This window comes from Apteryx rowi, unplaced genomic scaffold (genome assembly GCF_003343035.1).
Source record: "Apteryx rowi isolate R43461 unplaced genomic scaffold, aptRow1 scaffold_240, whole genome shotgun sequence".
NCBI classification, from domain to species: domain Eukaryota; kingdom Metazoa; phylum Chordata; class Aves; order Apterygiformes; family Apterygidae; genus Apteryx; species Apteryx rowi.
The window spans coordinates 21065-32219 of record NW_020448753.1 but is presented as its reverse complement, the minus strand read 5'-3'; the positions used below and the strand labels follow the sequence as shown (position 1 = coordinate 32219).

The following is an 11155-nucleotide window of genomic DNA, read 5'->3' as shown; positions in this document are numbered from 1 at the left end:
TGTGTGCACACAGATTTCAGCAAAAAGCTTGCTGTGTTCTGTGATATACATTTTCAGCAAACCTAAGTAGATTTATCCCAATTTTCATTCAACCACTTATCATTATTTTATGCTGATTTTTGTACCTACTGCATATCAAAAAAATTTATGCAATTCTCTGATTTTACCTAAACACTTATTTCCTCCAATAAACTAGCCACTCTTCCTGAATGCTTATAAAAAAAAAAGCGTGCAAAGAAAGATCACTGAGATTCCAACATGTACAAAGTTCTCCAAAGAACTGCCCCCCAAGTTACTTAGATTAAAAGGATCTCATTTTCAAAGCTTTTGGGTGTATTCTGATCCCATTAACTGAGATTCGGAAGTTTAGTCCCAAGGCTTCTAACAAACATCTTGTTTCAATCATTCAGATTAAACATTCTTTGCGGGTTTTAAACCACTGCTCCTGTTCCAACTTTGACTTGGAGGGCTTCCAAGGCAAATCTGTCCACTGAGCATGCTTGAGAGCTTGCAGAAACACCAAGCCAAGAATCTGGTATTACACATAGTACAAGAAAATGGAATTACTTTTACTTATTAACATTTTGCTGTATACAAACTGACATACATGATTAATGAAATAAACAAATGTGGGCAGGGTCTCATTAGCTATCCAAAACACAAACAATTTATGCTTTTACATATCATTTGCTTTCAACTCAGTAATTGTTCCCAGAATCATTCGGTTTGCGCGAGTGTTCATGCATGCATAAAAATCAGCTGTTGAAATCAAAGCATGAAATTCTTACTAGCACCAAGATTCTTTTTCTGATGCTAGAGATGGTATATGAAGCAGAAGTTTTCTGCTCCTATTAAATAACTATGGATTCGATCCAAATGCACAATTCCCATGAACCTTAATCATACCTTCCGATAGTGAAACTTTCTATAATGATTAAGGGATATTAATCCAAGCAATTGGTAGATGGTCCTCAGCATCATCTCTTTGAACATCCTGCTGTATGCTTCCTTGGACTCAAATAAAAAGTCTGTTTGCAAAATTCTTTAGACTATTTCAGTTCATAGAAAAAACAAATAAATGAGCTGCTTCACATTTTTGTGCAGCCTTGCTTAGTCTAGTTAAATCCTGATGTGTCATTTCAATGGGACAAACATCAGAACTTTTTCCATTACATTCTTTGAAATTCTGCCTCCAAGTCAGGAGTAAGAGTTGCCATCTTTATTTTAAATTTTGATATTTAAAAATTCTCTTGACACTAGAGTTAAGTTTACTGGGAAAATAAAGAAAAAGAGCAAGCAAAAGATGTCAGAAATCAAGCAGCGTTTTATTTTCCTATTTAGATACTTGGGTATTTGGGTTTTATACTTTTAACAAAAATATATATATAAGAAAAATATTACAATAGGCTACTGAAGGGATTATCCAGAGAACTCCCACATAAATTACTCAGACTGGCCTCTAACATTCAATTTTGTCTCAAATAAACACCATGCATATATTAGACAGTGGAGAATTTCAACATACATTTTATACCTTACTAGGAGATCTCTTACCTTCAGAATCCAAAGCCTGAATTTTTAGCTCCAGTGGTGAATCTTCAAGATAGAGTTCTCTTGTTGTGGACACAATTTGGATGCCATGAATTAAATCAACTATAGCATCACATCGAAGCACTTGTCCAGTTGCTTGAAGAGATGTCAAAAAGACAACACGAAATCAGTAACACTGAACATGCTCACCACGAAAACAACCGCACTAACGTGACAAAATGCATCTCAGATAGCCCTGCAAATTTAAGCCAATGACACAAGGTGCTGACATTGAAGGAACAGAAACTAGGTCATGACCTTGACTACGAAACACCCGGTCCAAGGGCGATTACGGTTAAACAAGCAAGAAAAGCACTTTCCTTCCTCACTGAACTTTAGAATAAATCTTAAAAATCTGTGATTTCCAACTACAGTGACAGACGTTTTCTCTAATTACATATTAAGTTTGTGTAGTGCAACTGTCAGACATGGCCCACATCCTAAAGGACTCAATAACTTTTACCCGGTGAGTCCATAAAACCCTATGTAATTTCTGATTTAGTTACTGTAAAACATTTACTTGATCATCTGTTTTTCCATATCTGGCATTGTAAAAGCTAACAGGATAGATTATATGACAGACACACAAATGCAGCTTTCAGTTTCCTAAATGCCAAACACCTGTATTTGCATTATATAAAAAACATGTATTGAAAGTGATTTTCAGCAATCCCCAGATTTTTAAGAAATTCAGATTTAAGAATTACTTGCTTGCCTGGATGTTTCATTAATATCGATTTGCGGTCTTTAAAAGACAGAACTTAAAGAACAGGCCTACGGAAAGTCTAAAATGATTATGCATATGAATGGCCATTTCTTGTTTTGTGCATTCCTAAATCTGTATTTTATTTCTGGACAATGCCATGATGTTCATAAACAAGCAGTGATGCACATTTTGCCTGTAGGAAAAAGACAGGAAAGTTAAAACTTACTTATATCTTCAGCAAAGATGATACTCGTCTGACGCGTGGGCTGCGAGGACCGTGCCTGGACAAGAGCTTTCTGCGAACACTGGCGCTCGCCCTGCTCCACCAGTTCTATGCTGGCAACCTCTGGCCTCGTGGAGGACCTGCAAGATTGGTCTGCGTTAGCAGGACTGAAGTTAGCACTAGAGAGAAGCTCTAAAGCACTGGTCTAAAAGCCACCGGCACGCTTTATGTAAGCCATGCTGTGTGATAAGGACCCGACTTTCACACAAGCTGCATCACTTGGGGACCTCAGCAAAAGCCGGGGTCGGCTGGGCAAGGAGGAAAGCGCAGGCCTGAAGCTGCCCGGGAGCCCAGGCAGACAAGTACAGTAGCGTTCCCCCTGCTGCGCCCTGTTCACCAGCACATGCTGCTCAGTCACTTCAAAGCTATCACCAGCTGCTTACAAAGTTACAAAGCCTCCCACGTGATTACTAGCTGGGGGGGGGGGGAGGAATAAAAAGCAAACACAAATACAGAACACTGAAGTAGAACTTAAAATTAAGATTTAGCCAAGAGCCACATGAAAAATTCCATTCACCACTTGTAACTGGCATTTTCAAAATAATTTTCCAAAGTAAACTTCTCAACAAATCAGAAGCTTTTCCTCATTACAGAATTACTTATATTTGCTAAGGCAGAAGCTCAGAACAAATGAGAAACAATATTTTTTAATTAAGAAAATAAAAACGGATTTACTCTGTTTAGTTAAAGCATGTAACACTGTAAAACATGCAAGCTCATATAGTCACCTTTGGTGAAATGTAAGCCTACACGGAATTTTGACCCCAAATTGATGCATCTATCACTTTCCCACTCTGACCTCTACGGCTTTTCTGAAGACAACTGCTCCAGGAAGGAGCTTCGTGGGAAGCTCACCGTGGATGCGGAGCCCAATATCTCACTTCTCGCACCCCCAAAATTTCCAAGTATGTGTGTGCGAGGGAAATCAATTTTAAAAAAAGCTATTAGTAGATCAGTGTCTTGAAACTAAGCGTGAAATACTGAGAGCGCCTGGCCGAGGCCCGAGTGCGCGGCGCCCAAAGCGATCCAAGCAGGCGGGCAGGCCGCGCTCCCTGCCGGGCGCTTCGAGGGCGGCCCACCTCCGAGCGGGAGTGGGAACGGGAGCAGGAACGGGAGCGGGAGCTGCCCGGCGGCGCCAGCGGGCCGAGCGGCCAGGGCTCCGCGCGGCTCCCGCTCCCGCTGCCTTGGCGCAGGGGAGCTGCCCCGGGGCCGGCAGAATCACTTCTCCCAGACGATGACAGCTGCTCCGATAAGGCACTGCACAATCCGGTAAATATAATCGGCCTGTGCGCTGGAGCCCAAGGGTAAAGGTGCTGAAGCCACATTCATTTAGACCTTTCTTCTGGAGGTTTTGCAAGAATGCCTGTGATCTATGGGAAAAATCTTTTAAATCTGCAAGGGGCTGGAGGAGAGGAGTTTCAAAAAAGAAAAGCAATACCATACATGCCCTTCTCCCCAAATTTAGGGTTTACCTACTTTTATTATCAGCAGAACCAACCAATCAAACCAGTGGGGGGGGGGGGGCAAAAAAAACAAAACAAACAAAAAAACCCAGTCCCTTGTTGACAAAAAACATTAATTTCAAAAAAAAAACAAAAAAAAACACAATATATTCAAATTTCTTAGCATTAACAGTTACAATCAAGCTGAACGTGGACCAATCTAGTCGCGATCACTGGAACAAAACTGCAAAACTCTTTTGCCAACTTAAGCAATAAAAGGCACAATTCCAAATAGAAATCCAGGCGCATGAGCCCGAGAGCATTCAGTTCGAAGCAGTACAACAGGGAACACTACATTTCTCACAGAGAGAAACTTTATATGACAGAAAAATCCATTTGTGTCAGCGCTCTGGTTCCCTACCTATAGGTCTGCATTTTACCATACTGCCCTGTTGCACCAATGGGGCCCTAAAAGCTTGTAATCTGAGGGCACAAGAACCCAGGCAGAACATTTTTAATTGGGCACATCAGTGTAGGTGTACAGGTTCGTTAGACACTGCTTATCAGTTAGCATAATATTGCTGTCCTGGGCAAAACTCATTAATTTAATGAAATATTAATTCGTAATATTGATGTGCTTCCAGCAATATTTTCTTCAGACAAAGACCAGATTTAAAGGATTTTGAAACAATAGTAGCAATTACCAACACAGAAATTTTGAAATATTTCAACAGATCACTAACAGCACTTAGCAATGGACAATTTAAACCCCAATTAAAAGTTTAAACCTGAAGATTAAGTTTGTTATATTTTAACAATGCACACTTTGTACATGAACATTTTTATGTTAGGGTTTGCACTGCTTCTATAAGAATATGGTTCAGTACCTATTTTAATTAGTAGCTTCAACTTTGCTATACAGTGTTTAATTTAATAATGACAATTAGTTATTTACCTTTCATTCTGTAACTTCTTAGGCAACCATGAAACAGTTTCCCAATTTTTAGCAAGTTTCTCTAAACAATGTTAGTATTCACAGCCAAACAGTTTCTTTAAGCTGAGCATGCAGATTTGACTTAATATGCACACAGATATTTTTAAATAAACACTTAAGGAATTTACTTCCGCTTAGTTTTATTACATAGTTCTTTACATTGTTTAAAACTCTTTGCCATAAGATTTTTTTGATTAATTTGAGATTTTGCTTTATACAGTCTGAGATTGATTGCATTTCCAAACACAAAAGGGGTTTCACCGTGCATTTTATTTGTTCTTCTATTATATGGCTATATAACAGATAACACTACAATTTGCACTAATAACCATATTGTAAAAGTAGGTCTAATTATAGGATTTTTTCAGATTAGAAGGCGGCAGGAAAAAGATAAACTAGAGGTTTGCATTTAATTACAGCTGTAAACTTGCATGCACTCTAAAATTTTACAGGAGTTTCTATCCTTTTAAAGCTGAATGCCAGTTAATTCTTAGCTGTTACTGCAATAGTGAATGTGAGTTTAGGTATGATTTGTCCTCTAACAGTAGTTAAAAATCAGAGGTAAAATACCAGATGAATTTATTACAATTTTTATACAAATACACTTTTAGTTATATAACAAATAGGACTTTTGCTTATTTTAGGCAATTTCCTGAACTGGGCAGGTGAAGTAAGCCCTTTTTGTGATTTGGTTTACTATTGTGATTTATATTATAAAACAATGTGCATGAATATTGTTTTTTATACCGTTACCTCTGGAATATTAGATGATCCCTGGACATCATTCAGCGACACCAAAAAAGCACATTCCAAAAAGTCATTCCATTTACAGATACCTCCTATTCAGGGTCAAGTATGGAAAGGACAAGGCACTAATCAAATAGTCCTTATATTACAGTAGCATTACTATACTGGGATCACTGCTGTCCCCTAGATGGACAAGAAACTTTTGCTTTAAAAATGACACCAAATACTGCATCTTGTATCATCTTCCACCTCCTGCAGATTTTGGGCAGCACATCAGCGTGTGATATTGAGAGCTAGTCCTGTCAGAGGTCAAGATTCGATGCTGAGAAGTGAGCAGCGGGAAGCATTTCCGGCTCAATCCCATACCAGTGCCTAGAAGGGTGGCAGGGGAGGAAGCACTAGAGAGAAGAGCAAGGAAACGGAAAAAAGCTAACATATGTCCCAGCATTTATCTCTCTCAGAACGAGATTCTACTCGCAAAGGTATTTACATGACTTGCACTAAAGTCAGTCAGTCCTCTTGCTGATTTCCATTTCATTCATGAATTTTTTTGCCATGGACAGAACTATGTGCCAAGATTATGTCTACAGATCTTCCCAGTCCTATTCCCATGCTTCTTACTGACTTTTCCGTCATGTCACATTGGAACACTTCAAGGATTATAGTTAAATTGTTTAGCAGCTGGTTTAAAGATCAGACAAATATAATTTTCTCTGCAACTCTATCATTATTTTGTCAATTTTTATTGCTTCAGCATATTACATTGTTTTGCCAACTCTCTGGACTAAACGCAACTGACTATATTAGCAGAAACTCGCCTTTCTGAAGATGTGCCGTAACTATCAGTTGATCTAATATTTTAGAGTTTATCAGGCATGTGGGCAGATACCTAGCCAGAAGAAAACCAAAAAGTAAAGGTTGTCAAGAGCTTGATAAGGCTGGATTGATCAATACATCAGGTGCCTAATTTACGCCTTATTCTCAGGGCTAACTCGTTGTTTACATACCAAAATGAACACAAACAGCATGCAGGCAACTGTAATTGTACGATAAAAAGCAGATTCCCTGAGAACCAAGGATATGGGAACTGAATCCATTCCAAAGAAAACACAGAGGGAGCCTGGCTGAATTCCCCCAAATCTTACGAATTTTTAACTACACAGTGGACAACTATCTCTCTACTGTTCGCTCAGTCCTCTTCTAGGATATCTCGTATTGTACTGGGAAAACAAAGCAGCAAAAAATTCTTCATCCAGTTCTGCTTTAAAGGCAAACGGAAACATCACATGCCACAGAACCAAGATGAAGCTTTTGCTCATGGGATTTTTCTAACGGTGCTCAGCTGACATGCCCATTAACTTCAAAGGAAGCAGTTTTAAGCCAGTGATGATTGTTTTCAAAATCCTATCCAGATGCCCAACTGAAATCAATTTATTTTGTCAAATCAACAGGTGGCCAAAAGTATTTTTACCATAACTGCTTACTTTGCACCTCCTCTAGCTGCGTTAAGGAAAAGGCCATGATCTGTCTGCTAGTCACCTTAGCGTTTTGAAATAACAACCGATGTAACTAACAGAATGAAAGGTTGGCCTAAACAAGTTGTTCTGAAATTAGCTTACCCTAATTTCCAAACAGCAAACAAAGAAAAAGAAACACTCTAAAAATAGTAGTGTTATTCCAAAATACAAATGTGACATTTGGCGATACTACAAAATATTTGTTCCGCTAAACCTTCTCATATGTACAAACGCTTACAGTTTAGATCACTAAGATCCACATGGAGAAAGCAGAAATCTTAGAACACTTCACAGGTGTTCAGCAACGGAAGCTGCCACAGTGGACAAGAGCCCCTGCTCTTTCTGTCCTCCTTCCCTGGCAGGAAACACTCAGATTCAGAAGAATTTTCCTCAACAGTAAACCTGCGCTGCAGGTCTGTCAAGAGAAAAGCAGGAAGATTTCCTCCGCCTCCTCACCCTTGGCAGAGCACCTGCACTGCAGGCTCGGCGAGGCGTGCTGGCGTGCTCGGGAGAGCTCGGCCTCGCAGCCCTTCCTGCTCCGCCAGTGAGGATAACCCGGCCCTTTTCTGGGATGCTTCTGCTACTCAGGAGAGCTCGCTTAAAGCCGTGCTGCAGGAGCAGACGCTGCGGCGCGCCAAGTCTACGCAGCAGTCGGCGGTAGGAAAGAGGGCATGTTTTGTCGCCCGCTGTGAAGCCCTTACAAGGGGGAGATGCAGAGCAGGTGAGAACCAAAGAAAGGTGTAAGGACTAGAGGGGTCTCTTGATCAGAATACAGAAAATGGCAGTCAGTATCTCACGCAAGATGTTTTTCAGTGAGAAACGAGGATGGATTGTGGTAACACAGGTAGCTAGGGGGGGAAAAATATCTATCTATCTATATATAGATATAAAATATTGCAGATGAGACTGTCAGCCTTAAAGCAAAATTTGATCAGCAATTTGATCATCTTGATCAGCAATTCTGTATTTACTTATTTATTTTTTTTTAATGCTGTAAGCCACCATATCTCTCTAAACTAACTTATTACAAAACAGTATCAGAAATACCACAAGATAAGGAGCTGGGAATTGAACTTTGCTGTGTAACTACTCAAAAAGCAGCACTGCATCTAGGTTTTGATTTCTCTGCAAGTACCTGCAAATTATGTGACTCCATAATACTGAACTACTGGATATCTTACTCCAATATTCAGCCATCTGTTCTTCTCATAATGAGAATTAGGCTTATGTATTGTAGTAAGTGACATTCTCATATCAAAACACATATTCAGGAAGACAATAAACTCTCCTTTGTTACATTTGCAACAAACAACAATATATTGGGCCATTATCACCTTCAAACAGCTTCTTATAGCTGAACCTTTCTATAATAAAACCTTGACCTCAATGGTCAATGGTGCAAACAGTTGTGTTTCTTAAAGCTAGCTCTTAAAGTTTAACTTCCTACAGATTCATATGAGGTATCCCAATTCTACAAGACATGAAATAATGATGTTTAAATCATGCACAATGTTTACAAACAGGAACATTGTATGCTTTGAAAATGAAGATTTGAGATTAAAACTTTTAACAAAAAAAATTTGTTGTTGAAATAAGAGAATAGTTTTCATATGCTACTTCTAACCTAACAATCATCCATATTACACAACCTTAGTTCCCTCTTCAGAGGCAAAGGGCCTGAATCTTATAATTTCCATTCTAAATTCCTGCTTTCACACATGCAAATCCACCCATCATTTTACAGATACTGGGGGAAGAATAATTATTACTTTTAATAACATTATATTTGGTACTTCTTAAGTTCATTAGTTTAATTGTCTCCTTCCAACAACTACTAGTATCAACAGCTTTCACAGGGAAGTACAGGAAACTTGTCAGTAAATAGATGTGGAGCTATCTGCCCCCCAAAGCAAACCTCTTTCTAGTCTCTCACAGTCAGAGGCCTGCAGGGGCTAGGATGCAGAGTAGAGGGGAAGACAGCAGCGGATGCACCTTAGCAAACGTGCTCAGGGCACCGTTACAACCCTTACTGCTTTTACTCAGCACCCCCCTCCGCAGCCCCCCCTCCCCCCAGCTACTACTTCCTTGTAATGGTTTTGTAAGCACGCGCAGAATTTTACCACCCACATCCTGCCAGTCCCTGCAAAGGGGAAGCGAATGCACGTTTACAAGCCCAGAGCAGAAAATGATGGCACACCTTAAACGAGATCAGCATGGTTTCATTAATTCTCAACCAAAATTAACCCCCAAATGGCAGATATAAGGAGAAAATGGCAAAACAAGTTGAAGCCTATTTATACAAGAAATATGAACCACTGCTGGCACCTGATACCAGCGTAACGTGCTCTGAAGTGCCTACAAAGTCTCCCTCATTACAGACATATAGACAGAATAGATCAAATTTGGGCTCCAAATCTGGCATTCCCTAGAGTATAATCTTGGGATCAACAGATGAAAAGATCTAATGGGATTTACAAAGGTCTACATATTTCTCCTGATAATTAAACAGTGGCACATGTGGGAGTGGTTGTAACCAGTCCAACATCATCCAGCAGACTGCTGGCAAAACAGGAAAGAGAAGCTACGCCCCTCAAATTTTACTAGCATTTTGATGAGTCCATTTTTTGTCTTACTAGAATGTACTTTACTACATAAACTAATTATGCTATATTCTTTTAAGGACTTTACAGATTATGGTAAGGAAAAAGACAAACCCCATACTTGCGAGATATTTACTAAAATAGCCCTTACAAAAACTAAATCACACAAACACATGCAGCTGCACCTAGTGACTCGCTTTTGGTCAACTTTCAGTGCAACTCTTATTACTGTTTTTATGCATGAACATCTGCAGACTTCAGGTTGTCACAGATCAAAGACTTGTAACCAGGCCAGAAATGAGAAGCATAGGACCACTAGATAAATATACTCTTACACAGAGGTCCGAGCGGCAAACAGATACAGAATAAGAACCATCACCCAAAAAGTTGTATTTCAGTAACTGTCAACCAAAAAACAAGTAACAAAAAACTGCTACAAGCAATTTAAGTATACAATCTGGCATATAGGGAAGTATCATCCTAAACATATCCGACTTTTGCATTTTTTCAGATGGATACTGCCTGCTCATTACAGATCCAAATTGCAATTTTGGTATATTAAAGGACAGATGAGGAATAGAGAATGCCTGCTTAACAGCAAGACTACAACACAGTGTCTCAATTTGCACACAGCATGGTATTTGCCTGAAGACCCCTTGTGCTTGACACAGCCAAAATTTGCATCCCTTAAGCAGACTGCTCTGCCGGCAGGCCAAGAGAAGGGACTCTGGGCCGGAAGTTCTTGATTACACCCCATGTGCTCAACGAGGCCTCCAAAAGACCAGGCCCCAGCAAAACTTTCATCTTTTAAGACTTCTTGACTTCATCCTCCAAGACAACGTGCTCAGCGTATCGCTCGAGTTTACCGCAACGCTGAGAGGCTGTTCCACCCTAGTGCTTTGTGATTTAATTCCCTGTTCTTTATTTTCCAGAGCAGCGTATCCCAAGTTCAAACCATCCATCCTTCGCGACAGAACCTGCCGAGCGATGGGCGTATTTCCACAGTGGTGACACGAGGGCAGGCCCTGCGTGCCGTGGTCCCCGGCAGCCGGCCACACGTGCCATGGGACGGCGCGGGCTGTGGGATGGCATGGGATGGTGCAGGGTGTCGTGGGGTGGCGCGCTGCCTTCATCCGGGTGCCCTCCAGCCGCAGGGACTTTCCTGAGGACTTCTTGAGCCCTAGTCTCCAGACACAGCCTCTGCTAAGCGGGTTTAGAGTACCCTGTGGAAAGCATCGGTGCTGCCTGAAGCAACCGCCCTGAGCCGAGCCCCTGC

The 11155-nt window shown here is 40.5% G+C and overlaps 1 protein-coding gene across 1 annotated transcript; it reads right to left on the bottom strand.

The window, feature by feature from the left end:
• Positions 1-431: 431 nt before the first annotated feature.
• LOC112966386 (nuclear pore membrane glycoprotein 210-like) lies at positions 432-3908 on the bottom strand. The gene is made up of 4 exons (XM_026066412.1): positions 3802-3908; positions 2523-2659; positions 1555-1686; positions 432-532 (listed from the first exon to the last, which is right to left on the bottom strand). Exons 1-4 carry the CDS (start codon positions 3906-3908, stop codon positions 432-434), a joined length of 477 nt encoding a protein of 158 aa, XP_025922197.1.
• Positions 3909-11155: the final 7247 nt, after the last annotated feature.

Bases quoted from the DNA above. Each gene is read 5' to 3' on its own strand.
- LOC112966386 (XM_026066412.1), bottom strand. From the start codon at position 3,908: ATGAATGTGGCTTCAGCACCTTTACCCTTGGGCTCCAGCGCACAGGCC. The intron at 1,687-2,522 runs GTAAGTTTTAAC...CATCTCTTCAAG, and splicing joins CATCTTTGCTGAAGATATAA to CAACTGGACAAGTGCTTCGA. The intron at 533-1,554 runs GTAAGAGATCTC...GTGTAATACCAG, and splicing joins TCAGGCTTTGGATTCTGAAG to ATTCTTGGCTTGGTGTTTCT.